Source organism: Colobus angolensis, unplaced genomic scaffold (assembly GCF_000951035.1).
Source record: "Colobus angolensis palliatus isolate OR3802 unplaced genomic scaffold, Cang.pa_1.0 Scaffold233, whole genome shotgun sequence".
NCBI lineage: Eukaryota > Metazoa > Chordata > Mammalia > Primates > Cercopithecidae > Colobus > Colobus angolensis.
In genome coordinates, this window is record NW_012115522.1 from 860253 (window position 1) to 874012 (window position 13760).

The 13760-nt window shown below is 40.6% G+C and overlaps 1 protein-coding gene across 1 annotated transcript in view; it reads right to left on the minus strand.

The window, feature by feature from the left end:
* RBPMS (RNA binding protein with multiple splicing) overlaps positions 1–13760 on the minus strand; it is a 113999-nt gene that overhangs the window by 37789 nt on the left and 62450 nt on the right. The window contains exon 6 of the mRNA XM_011944606.1: positions 7438–7588. Coding sequence (XP_011799996.1) covers positions 7438–7588 — 151 coding nt within the window. The remainder of the gene's footprint in view (positions 1–7437; positions 7589–13760) is intronic.

Genomic DNA, 13760 nt, shown 5'->3' on the forward strand with positions numbered 1-13760 from the left:
CTTGATTTTTTTGTTTTATTTTGAGGCAGAGGCTCGCTCTGTCACCCAGGCTGGGGTGCAGTGGCACGATCTCAGCTCACTGCAACCTCTGCCTCCTGGGTTCAAGTGATTCTCCACCTCAGCCTCCGGAGTAGCTGGGATTACAGGTGAGTGCTGCCATACCTGGCTAATTTTTGGATTTTTAGTAGAGATGGGGTTTCACCATGTTGGCCAGGTGGTCTCAAACTCCTGACCTTAAGTGATCTACCCACCTCGGCCTCCCAAAGTGCTGGGATTACAGGCATGAGCCACCACGGCCAGCCTTGATTTTTTCAATAAGTAGCTGCCTATCCCTGAAATCCTGACTTTATATAATATGATGTAGGCCACTGATGTCTTTAGTAGGTGCATTTTCAAAGGTCTGAGTGAGTTTAAAGCACCTTCTAAGGAATTACCTTCGAAAGAACTGTAGCTGTCAGCAGCCATGGGCTACTTCAAAAAGAAGTGGGTCATGGCTCACACCTGTAATCCCAGAACTTTGGGAGGCCAAGGCAGGTGGACTGCTTGAGCCCAGGAGTTGGAGACCAGCCTGGCCAATGTGGCAAAACCCCAACTCTACAAAAAATAAAGATTTAGCTGGGTGTGGTGGCACACACCTGTAGTCCCAGTTATTTGGAAGACTGAGGTGGAAGGATCACTTGAGACGAGCTCAAGGCTGCAGGGAGACATGATTGTGCCACTGCACTCCTGCCTGGGTGACAGTGCCTAACCCTGCCAATCAATCAAGAAATGGACCATAAGGTAGGCAATGTTGAAGGGCAGGAGGGGGAGCAGGTCGGGAAGTAAATAATAAAAACATAACTGGGAACAAAAAGGCAGTGTGGTGATTTAAGACTAGCAATGGGTTTTAGAGCCAAGCAGGCCTTAAAACGAGCTATGTGACTTTGGGAAAGTTACTCGAACTCTGAGTTTCAGTCTCCTTAGGGGTAAAATAGGTATTTTACATATAGTTCTTAAGGAAACAGAGTAGTTGCTCAATAAACGTTTCCTTTCTTCCCATCCATTAAATAAAGGCCTATGAATCATTCAATCAAATGCCAGAATTCAAGCAGCTCAGGAGCTGGTTTGGGCTTGCTTGAGACATCAGAGAGTTAAGAGAAACATCTATCTGCTACTATTCCTCTTGCTCTGATTCTAGTAATCGTTATCTATGCCACATGAATACACAGTGCTCTACAGCAATGGCAGCAGAGACTGAGGTGATGTTTTGTGAGAGCCTAGGTTTCATTTTCGGCCCTACTGGGCTACTTAGTCTCACTTGCAGCAAATCTCTGTCCTAAAGATAAAGGGGTAAGTTAAATGATTTTGAAATTCAAAATGCAGAAAGAGATACATTTTATTATGCATATTAAAAGGTGTGTAAATAAAAGCACCGAAGTGTTAATGGTGATTGTCTCTGGGTAGTAGCAGAATTTAATGACTTTTATTTTTTGCTGGACTGCCTGAAAATTTTTCTTCTGAGAAGCACGTAGGATTTTGGTTATCTGGGGAAAATAAAATAGAAAGTCCTGCCCTCAGAACACCTGCAACTTTTAGTCATCCCCTTGTGTCCTGTTTCTTCTGCCCAGAATGATTAGGTATTCCTCCTGCCCAGTCTTCATAAACAATGCTGCTGGAGGAGAGCAAGCGTGAAACTGACAAGACATCTGCCAGTCTTTCTAATTGTGCACGCCATGCACTGCTGCCTTGGAAAACGCAGGCACCAGGGCTCTGTTCCACGGGACATAGGAAGCTTTACATAGGCCCTGGATGACTTCATCCCACAGAGATGAATGTTAAGAGATTTCCTACTTGCTCAGTGTTGTCCCTGGGAGGGAATGTGTGAGATACTTTATAGGCTTTCCTGAACCTTCACAGGGTCTCTTAAGACATGAGACAGAGAACTCACCTCCAGTTAGCCTAGGACGGTATTGGATAAATGGGAACTTCCAGGGACATGGCAGGTAAACAAGGAAGTAATCTGATTATTCATCAAGAGGTTATGTGCTGATCAGGTATCTAAGAGTACCAATTTAACAGAGCAAGCTTTTGTCTGAGAGAGAGAAGGGAGGAGGGAAGAAAGATGCAGGGGCAAGGGAGAAGAATATGAAAGTAGGAAGGAGGGCCGGGCGCGGTGGATCACGAGGTCAGGAGATCGAGACCATCCTGGCTACCACGGTGAAACCCCGTCTCTGTTAAATATACAAAAAATTAGCCAGACGAGGTGGCGGGCGCCTGTACTCCCAGCTACTCCGGAGGCTGAGGCAGGAGAATGGCGTGAATCCGGGAGGCGGAGCTTGCCATGAGCCGAGATCGCCCCACGACACTCCAGCCTGGGCGACAGAGCGAGACTCCATCTCCAAAAAAAATAAATAAATAAAGTAGGAAGGAGAATTTAACTTCAAAAATTCCTTGATTTACCAGTGACTCTCAAACTTAACTGTGCATCAAAACTTTCCAAAGAGCTTTTAAAAGCCTAGAGGGGAGGAAAATAAGAACAATTACATTTTTAAAAAATACAGGGCCTACGTCCTAGCCCAGACCTGCAGAACCAGACTCCTTGGGGCTGGAGTGTAAGAATCTTCATTACTGCAGAGTTCTGGAGCCTTTTCACACCTGCTTCATAAAAACTGAATGGAAAGGACAGGATCTGTCTAAATTGAGTAAAGGCTCTATTAAGTGTTGAATGCCTCCACCTTTAAGGGCACTATTATAATAAGGTATATTGCAAACAGTATAAACTCATCAAGAACATTTATTCAATCATTTCCATATGTATTATGACAAACTAATCAAATGAGCCATCTTAAATATGTGCATTTTAATCACATCCCAATCAGACCTCAGTAACACTGTAAGTTTAAAAAGTACTTTGAAGGGCACCTCTCTCCACACTTGCTAGGAATCAGGCAATTATGATCAACTGAAAAAACATACAAATAAAACTATGGTATGTTACCCAAAAAAATCCATTATGTATTTCTAGATGTGAGATGCGGAGTATACAACAAACACAGAAAAACTATAGGTCTCTTAATTATGAGGGACAAAAGGCACACGAATGTGTCCATTTTTACACATGCACACTAACAGCCACTGTGTACTGACTCTGTGGCCCTTATTATTGCCGTTGTGTAGCTGAGAAAACTGAGACACAGAGAGGTTAGGTAACTAAACCAAACTTACAAAACTAGTAAATGACAAAAAGCCTAGAATTTAAGCCTAGGCTCTATCACTTGATGTACTGTATTGCTAGGGCTGCCATAGTAATATACCACAGAGTGAGCGGCTTAAACAACAAATATTTACTTCCTCACAGTTCTAGAGGCCAGTCTAGAGGTGTCTGTAGGGTTGGTTTCTCCTGAGGTCTCGCTCCTTGGCTTGCAGATGGCTGACTTGTCCTCTGTCCTCACACGGCCCTTCCTCTATGTGTATACGTACCTGGTGTCTTTTTCTTCTTATAAGGATAGCAGTCATAATGGATTAGAGCTCCACCCCTAAGGGCCCCATTTGAATTTAATCTTCTCTTTAAAAATCTTATCTCCAAATATGGTTACATTTTCAGGTATTAGCAGCAGAGACTTCACCATATGAATTCTGGGGGACACTATTCAGCCATCACACTTATTGATGGTGTAACCTCAGGAAAGTTACTAGACTTTCCCAGGCCTCAGTTTCTTCAACTGGAAAACAAGTGCTATTGAGAATCAAATGAGATAATTCATGTAAAAATGCTTAGGAGAGCATCTGGCACACAGCATCATCACTTTACAGATGAGAAAAACAAAAATCAGTTAACAGTGACTTACTCTTTCTTCATCTCCAAAGCAGAGTTCTTATTATAGAATACTACCTTCCTATACAACTTAATGCACAATCTAGGAGAATTTAATGTCATTTATAATTTTTCCTCATCTTTTTTTTTTTTTGAGACGTCGCCCAGGCTGGAGTGCAGTGGCGCAATCTCAGCTCACTGCAAGCTCCGCCTCTTCACGCCATTCTCCTGCATCAGCCTCCTAAGTAGCTGGGACTACAGGTGTTCGTCGCCATGCCCGGCTAATTTTTGTATTTTTAGCAGAGATGGGGTTTCACCGCATTAGCCAGGATGGTCTCGATCTCCTGGCCTCGTGATCTGCCCGCCTCAGCCTCCCAAAGTGCTGGGATTACAGGCGTGAGCCACCACACTCGGCTCTTCATCATCTCTTAATTCCCACTTTCTCACAGTTCTTTTCCAACTTTATTACATACAAGGAAGAGAAAGAAAAGCTGAAATTAATGATCAATTATAGACATACTACTTTCTTGAAATTGTATGACAATTTCACTCATCCTTTCTCCTAACTTGCAAAGACAATTGGCTATACTCAAACTGTGATGACAACTCAGAAGATCAATACCTGCTGTAACTATTAGGAAAGAAAGGCAACCCAATGCTTTTTATTAACAAATTATGATTGTACTTTACATTTTCCTAGTACTCTACATACACTATACCTATTTATAATCCTCAGCTCAATCCTAGGATATTGTTTTATTTACCTCTCCTAACAATCAGAAAGTATTATTCTTATTTTATAGCTTAGAGAATGGGAGCACAACTAAGTTAAAAAAAATTTTTTTCTTAAAGGTCACAAAGCTTGTCAGTAATTGGCAGAATTATTGACAGGATTCTCACTGACATCTTCTAGCCTGAAGCCAAAGTTCTCCACAGCAGGCCACCATCTACCCAGGTTAAGTTGCAACACCTGGTTTCTCACTCGTCATCCCTGGCACAAATGCAGTAGGTGCTCAGCAAATATGGAGTCTGACTGGGGGCAATCTCAACCAAGCTGCAGAATCTGTTTTATGTCCTTCATATGAGGCCAGGTTTTTCTGACAACTTTGACCACCATCAATGCCCCAGAATGACAGCCCTTTAAAGGCAGCAACCAATTTCCTTCTTCTCCAGAGTCTAGCACACTGGGTGCTCGTTTAAGTTCATTAAGTTCAGGTATTTATGGAGAATTGAGAGTTCAAGTATATGTTTGTTGTATAATCAAACCACAGAACATTCTTCCTCTAGCAATGGCAACGAGTGCTTTTCAGCCACTACCATATAAAAACATTAACAAAAAGAAACATTTATAAAAAACTTCTATGGCCCACAACAAAGATTAGCCTTCAGGGCCTTTCCAATCCCCAAATTCTGCAATTCCATTATAGTCTACACCTGATTAGTTAAACCGACCACCTTGAGTACCCAATTCTGAGTACAATGCAACTGGGTTTGTCCGTGTAAACCCAACACAGTGTTCTTAGTCTTGCGGTGTGATTCCAGGTAAGCAAGTGTATCTGACGGGCAAGTTCCCAGTTCCCAGAGGGAATGGCAATGGATAATAAGGTTGGCCTGAGCCACAGTGGACTTGCTCTTATCAAGACGCTGTGTCGTAAAAATGAGCTATATTAAGATAAATCATGCTGACTTTTATTTTCCTCAAGAATACACTGCTGGCTGCTTGGATTTATTTATTTATTTATTTTAACTTCAAATTTGTGTTGCTGTGAACAGCTGAGCAAGTTTTTACCCTGTCATGGAAACTATCTGGCCATTTTTGCACTGTTCTGTATGCTGGGAAGGGAGGTGAGTAGAGCTTGCCAGAAAAGAGTTCTAAGCTCGGTTACTATGCTCTCCTGTAACTTCAGGGACTTGTGAATGTTCAGTTTGTTCCTATTTGTTGCTTTTGTATAGCATGTTGTGACCTGGCTACAACCTTCCTGGCTACCTATTTCACAGGGCTGTTGTAGGAAATTCACAAAAAGTTTTGTGGGCCTGTTAAAAAGAGCATTCAGCAAAGAATTGAGGATGTAAAGTTAAGTATCACCAGCATTACATTTCCTGTCTGAATTAATCTTTTCAAAGAACTCTGAGATCTGAGGTTGGCAAATTCACTAAAAAGGCAAAGAATTACTTTAGGTTATTTTTACTAATTCAGGCATCCTAAAAATACTCTTTTTTGATGCCTTGATCAAGAGAGAAGAAATTTCAGAGAGAAGAGGCATAGAAATCCATCTGTAGTTCTACAAGTAGCCCAATTTCAGTATCAATTTATCCACTCACTATAATAAATATTAAATACATACAATATACAAAGTATTAAGCTAGATACTCTAAGGATGAAGAATTATGTAAAGGATGTTCCTATATTCTCCTGTATTACAAGTACACTGTAAGATATAACTTTTGTTTAGATTTCCTTCCCAAATAAGTAAGCAAAGTTTTCTAGTTTCCCTGGTACAAAGAAGGTGAAAGAACAAAGTAATTTTTTCATCTATTATGACTTTCTGGATTCATAGAAACATTTATTTTAGAGCATTCTGGAAGACTTATCTATTAGTTTCTACTGATGAGTAGCAAGCAAGAGTGAATGAGCTACAGAATGGTTGTGACTTCCAAAGATAACCTGATTAAATCTGACATGCACGTGACACGGGGGGAGCAAGGAATCCATGTGTCCTTCAATTTCAATAAGAAGAGTTAAAATGTATTATCGAAGGAAGAAGATCACAATCGTGTGGTTTAGAAAGCAGACCAAAAATGACAGGACAAAAATATTCCAAATAACTTGGAATCCAAGTCATTTGGGTTTCCTTGAATGCCCTGCCATATTAAATCACATATGGCTCTGCAATGAAAGGAAAAGTTAAGGCCTGTCTCATGCCCCATTTCTGCCACCGACTGAGCTTGAGAAAGAAAATTCAATCTTTTAAAGTTATTCAATGAAAGGCAGAAATAATGAAATAAGCTTATTAATGTGGGGTAGAAGATGTCTTGAGCAATTAGCCACTGTCCTTATCCAATTAAGTTGAAACAGAAGCCCCAAATTTCCTTAAAGTTTTACTGGTATTAGTTTGCTAGACTGACTGTTCCAATATATAAATTCTTTGTGTGTGTTTACTTTTCCCCCTAGAGTTATGGCTAAACTGAATAGAACCAACTTCCTAAGATCTGCTTCTTTCACTTTTAATATCCTATTTTTCCAAAGCCACCGAGCTGATGTCCTTCAACAAATGGATTAAAGTGAATGCTGAGAACCAGCTCTCATGTCTCAGCATGGAGAAATAAGGGTTTATTATACCCAAGGCAACTAGGGGCATACTCCCAATGGTCAGTATCACATTAAGGAAATCTGTAGTACTCAAATGAAATTCTGAAGTTATGATTCTATTCAAGCTGAACCATCTTTTGGGACAGCCAATCGCAAACAAGATTGCTGTATTTGGAATTCTGACACCAAGAACGCCTAGGCAACCTCTTCACAGAAATGGAAAATAAGACTCAGCCAGCTCCATGTCCCGTGGTGTAACCTCACATGCAGCACACGAACAGTTCTTACTAGTAATAGTTATTACTATTTTTAAATGAAAAGTAGATCGACTTACATGGCTCTCTGGCAATGAACTGAGGTACAGTGTTGGGCAGAGGAGTACTGGGGTTTGGAGTCCCTACGAGTTTGTTCTTGGCCATCTTCGTGTTTGCCTTAGCAAACTCTAGTCGTAGTGTTTGCGGAATTTCAGGATCGAAGCGGATGCCCTTTGGAAATAGAGAACAAATGGAAGATGTTTTCATTTCCTTAGAGTCAAACCGGAATGGTGACAAAATAAACACACCAGTAAACCCTGGTCTATCAGGAAAAAAGGTCAGCAACCACTGTCATTCTTACTACTTACACAGATTACAGGAAAAATGACAACACTTTAAAGTCAGTGGGATTTAATTTACTTAAAAAATGCAGTTACACAGATTTTCAACTATTCCTTTTCTTTTTAGACAAAAACTTTCCAGTTTAAAATTTGAACCAGGAAATTCCTAGCACAGTTATACACTTTAATGTATAGTAATTTCAGTTACCTTTGACCCTATTCCTGCAGTTTACCTAAAACAGATTATATTCAGTAAAATAAATCACAGACACTATGAAAGACAAGTTAGGGCAAGACAAGTCTATTTGGAATCCTTCCACCATTCAAGAATGCCTTCATTATTAAGCATCCAATATCATGAATTCTGGACCCTACATGTCAAAAAGCTATCCCAAGAGAGTGCATTTTAAATATGCACCCATGGGACCCACACAGTTCCCATGTTTTCATGGTGTGGTCTGGAAAGGGACTGGAGTCCTGAAAATGAGTCTCCGAAGACCACAGTTGCCATTTAGTGTTCTGAATGTATACACATGGGCCTGAGGGCTCCAAAGCATCCCCCGTCCCCTCGCCACCGTTCTTCCTAATGAGCTTGAAGAAAAGTCAGAGCAGGCAGGGTGCTGTGGCTCATGCCCTAGCTCATGCCCGTCATCCTAGCACTTTGGGAGGCCAAGGCGAGTGGATTGCCTTAGTTCGGGAGTTCAACACCAGCCTGGGCAACATGGTGAAACCCCGTCTCTACTAAAATAGAAAAAAAAAATTAGCTGGGCGTAGCGGCATGTGCCTGTAATCCCAGTTACTTGGAATGCTGAGACAGAATGGCTTGAGCCTGTGAGGCAGAGGTTGCAGTGAGCCAAGATCGCGCCATTGCACGCTAGCCTGGGTGACAGAGCTAGATTCTGTCTCAAAAAAAAGAAAGAAAAAGAAATATCCACAAAAATAAGACTCTCTTACTTTAGAGACCAGGATGAACAACTCAGAACTTCAAACTTCACAGGCTCAGCTTCAAGGATACAAAGAAGAGCCTGTGGCTGGATAGTAATGGCATTAACAGGAAATAAGGGGGGAAGGGGAAGGAAAGAGAGGTCCTTAGGGAGGCCTAACAAAAGCCACAGAGCCCTGACCCAGAAGTCTTGGAGTGGGTGGAATTTCTTCCCGAGCATGACTCACTCATTCTGAGAAGAAACCAATTGAGGGCAGCAGCAAAAGGGATGTGGAGAATACCCTTGTGCATACCTAATCAACACCAAAAAGTGAACAGATAGTGCCCGTTCTGGGAAACATAAGAACATTTTCTTTAACTGGTGTTGTGTTGTTTTGTTGTTTTTTAAATTTGGGAAACCTCAATACTATTTTGCCCAAAAAGTACATAAGGAAAAATAAAAACAAAAAGCAAAGCTGCATTGTGAAGCAGGCTGAGGTGAGGTCACAAAGGACCTCACTGAGGTGAACCAACTTCAATCCTAACAAAGCTAATACTACAACAGAATAAATATTTCCAAGAATGGAGGTAAGAACTGTGGTCTCTGATGGGAGACAAGCACAGTCCCTGGGTGTCAAGTACAGGTATGCTGTGGAAGGACTTGTTCAATCGCATCCCACTCCATCAGACGCACATAGCAGCAACTTGCAATCAACTTCAGGACGTCCTCCCTGGCACTAAACCTGACCAAACTTCCTGTGAAGAAGCAACTTTCCTAAACCTGAGCTCACATTAACATGAGTCCTGTGGCCCAGGCCACTGGGGATAACATGAAGAGTATCCTGGGACCTGGTCGTGGTCTAGAGCATCTGGCCTCAGAAAATGAGGCTGTACATGTGAATTCTATGCCTCAGCTCTTTCTCTGGTGTTTCAGAATCAACTGAAGCTCCACATAATGTGTTTGCCTCTTACACAACCTGGGCTGGTGGCTTGAGTCCTAAAACATGCTGAACTAAGTCTCCCCTACTCCCTGCCCCCTTCTTCATACCCCCTCCATTTGAACTAAAATAACATCAACATCATGTTCCAAATCAAAGCTCCAGCATCCTTATTTAAAAAAAAAAAAGCTCAGAAGTTAAAATGACCTAATTTGTTTGGCAGCTTATTCAGAGGCCGGAGGCTTAGAATACAAGCCACATTCCTCTAACATCTTTAGCAGCAATACCATATTTGGTAATCAATATCCTGCTCAGCTAGGTTTCCATCCATAGGGATTAGCCAAGCCAAAAACATTTTAAATGTTAAAGGATGATGAAGAGGAGAAAAAAGAGCGGCAGGAGAAGGGAGAACACAGAAATGAAGAGGGAAAAAAGAAAAAGAGAAAGATGAAAAAGAGGCAGATAGGAGGAAGAATACAAGAGAAAAAAAATCCTTGTGTTTTTAATTAAAGCCTACTAAGATTCTTCTCTGGTTACAATTACTTCACATTAAATGCTGTCAGGATAAGATTACTGCCAAGTGAAAGGGTGAACCTGTGTCTTTCAAAAAGCAACCTTTTCCTCTCTTGCTCATAATTCACCGTTCTTCTCACAATAAACAGAGAACCTTTCTCTTCCAAATGTAAATGGTGTCCTATTTATTACATGGACCAGAAAGGATAGTTTCTGAATATTAGTATATTAATTTGAATATAAACAGTTACTTACAAGCACCCCAATCTGACTGGCTACAGGACAGTCAATAGTCTCAACCAATCCAGGTTCCATATAATCCACAGAGGCTGAACTCCCTACTCAGGGCAAATTCTGGGAGATAAAAGGACACTGCTGAGAAACAACATATTCTTGTTTGTCCAGTATACTTAAAAGTATATCAGGGGAGTTTCATGCCAGGGAGCCAGGGAAGGCACTCGAGGAAGTGATGGAAGAGTAGAAGTTCACCAGGTGCAGTTCAGGAAAGGGCTCAGCAAATTTCTCTGTAACAGGATGCACAAAGGGTGTTGGGATGGGAGAGGTCAGGAGTGGGGTGGCTGAACAAGCAGACTGGGGTGAGATCACAAAGGACCTCTTAGGCCATGAGTGAGGACTTTGGAGTGTGTGCTCAGCTGAGCCATTAGGTTTTAAAAATGAGGGGGATAGTATCAGCTTTATGTAGTAGGTCTGTGACCCTCAAATGTTAGCAGCATCAACTTGAAGGACTTGCTAGAGTTTCTGGTTCAGTAGCTCTGAGATGGAATCTGAAAATCTGCATTTGTAACAAGTTCAGGGTAATGCTGATGCTGTTTGTAGGGGCACCACATTTGAGAATCACAGTGGTTGGTGGTAACTCTAGGGGTGGTAGGGAAGATAGACTCAATGAAGAGACTAGAACATATCAGACATGAAACCATTAGAGCAGCCCTGGGAAGAGTAGTTGGGATGAGATGGCTACTGCCTTCTGAGTCTTCTTCTTTGGGAAGGGTACTCAGGGGCCAATGTTTGTGTTCTGCGCCCTTATTCCCCTGACCACAAACCTGTTTTCTCTTATAAGGATTTCAACCTTGAGCCTATATAGAGACACAGAAAATGATGTTGACCAAAGCTGAGTCACCGTAACAGCCTCTCACTAGAACAAAAGTCTCCAAATTCCTGTCACTGAGGTCTTCAGAGCACCCTCATGCCTGACAGAGTCTTGGTTATCTGGTACAATAAACACAGTACTTCAATTCTGTTAGCTTCGGGCTCCCGGTGTTGTTACAAATGGTTCTACACTAAAGTTAGTCCATCAGTCCTTGACAACGAGTTTCAGGGACAATGGAATGACTCATTTAGGAAAAAAAAAAAAAAAATCGTTACAAACAAAGCAGAGCTATATATACATATTGAGAAAGATGTCCATGGCTAGATTAGGCTGGGGGAAAAAAAAAAAAGATACTCAACAATGTTTAGTAGTATGGAGGTAGAGGAGTCGGTATATACACATGCATGTATACTTCTCTATCTGTGTGAGTCCAGAAAGGTTTAGAACGAGACAACCAACCAGTTAATAGCATTCCACTTGGTAGCAGGGGTGAGAGAGGGGACAGACTTTTGTACAATTTTCCATCATGTGAAATTTTTACAAATATGTATAATTTATAAAATCCAATACAGAGTTTAAAAACAAAAGGAGAGAGGTGGAATAAGGGATTTCCTACTGGGACACAGCATTCAACCAGCTATGTTCTTAAAAACTAGTTACTTTTAAAAAAAGAACTTTATTCTGAAATAATTGCAGACTTACAGAAAAATTGCAGACATAGTATAATTCCTACATACCCTTTACCCAGATTTCTTAGATGTTAGCATTTCACATTTATCAAACACACATACCATGTTTCCCCTGAACTGATTAAAAGTAAGTAGCAAGCATGATATTCTTTTACCCTTTACTTCAGTCTGATTTCCTAAAAACAAGAACATCCCTTTGTTTCCTGATCTAAGATCTAATCTAGAATCACACACAGCACTTAGTTGTCATCACTTTAGTCTCCTGGAAGAGCTCTTCAGTCCTTACTTTTCATGAGCTTGATATTTTTGAAAACTACAAGCTACTTATTTTGTAGAGTGGCCCTCAATTTGGGTTTATCTTTTTTTTTTTTTGGTTTAGATTCAGGTTACGCATTTTTTGGCAGGAAGATCAGAGATGTGTGTCCTGCACAGTGCATAATATCAAGAGGCACATGATGTCACTTCTGTCCCATTATGAGTGATATTAGCTTTGATCATTTGCCAAGTTTCTCTATTGTAAAGATGCTATGTTTTCCCCTTTTAACTAGTTTCTTATAGACAGGTATTTCTAGACTATATAAATATGTTGTTTTTCAAAAAATCTACTAGTTTTAACATCTATTAATTATTACCTGAAGCATCTGTTACTATTGTAGTTGCCAGATGGTGCTTTGGTAATCTCATTGCTCCTCCCCACTGCCACCAGACGGAGTCTTGCTCTGTCACTCAGGCTAGAGTGCAGTGGCATGATCTCGGCTCACTGCAACCTCCACCTCCTGGGTTTAAGCAATTCTCCTGCCTCAGCCTCCCGAGTAGCTGGGATTGCCTTCATTGCTCCTCTTATAAACAGTGTATCAACTTTCTACTCCATGGAAAAGCTCTCCCTTCTGCCCTGTTAATTAATTACTTACATCAGTAATGACTTACAGACTTATATTTAGCTCTATGCTTTATAATTCATTACTATCATTATTTATTTTGCGGTTCCAAGTGTCCCAGTTGTGTACACACACATGCTCTCACATTCAGATCTACTTCTCTGCATCATATCTATTTAAAACATTTTTAATTTTTATTTTAATAAAAATATTTTAATATATTTAAAATATATTTAGATGTATTAAAGTTCATACTGATAGCTCCAATTCCAATCTAATACCATTTGGTTAATTCTATCCCTCTCCTTTGCATGTGTAACTCCTCTAATAGCGAGAATCCTAGCTCTCATTATCTACTATACATTTATTTATTTGCTCAATACAAAAACGCACATTAGTTTCAAAATTGCTAACCGATACCACTATAAAAAGTCTATTAACTACAACTTATATTTATTTACAGTTTTTTGTCTTTAGTCTAAATGTGTGTTGCCAATATGTGTATTATTTGGATTATCTGTGGGTTAGTTTCCCCATGCCCCCCACCTTCAGTGTGGTTGTGTTATTCATTTGTAATACAGTTAGATTCATTTGTTTCTGTTTGTCTTCAATTTGGAGTCTCTCCCCATCCTTGTTGTCTCTACTTTGCCTATGCATTCACAGCCAAGTAAAAACTATTCTACCATTTCAAAAGTGAAAGCTGATTCACTTTTGAAATCATTTTGAAAGATGAATTTGACCCATTCATCTTTCTGCTAACCCACTTATGAATAAGTATTATAAATGTTGACTAAAAGCTGAGGATCTAGAATTCTAACTCCCCTCCGCACCTGCTTTGACTTTCTGAGATACTGAACCTCTCCAAGGAAGCTTCTAAATAATCAAAGACTCTACCTACTCTGGGATACAGCCACAAGTCACTTCTTTAGGAGCTTCCTATCAGATTCTGCTAGAGCTTCCTACACTCCCATTCTGACCTGTTGATTCAGTAGATGTGAGGCATATGTACTGATC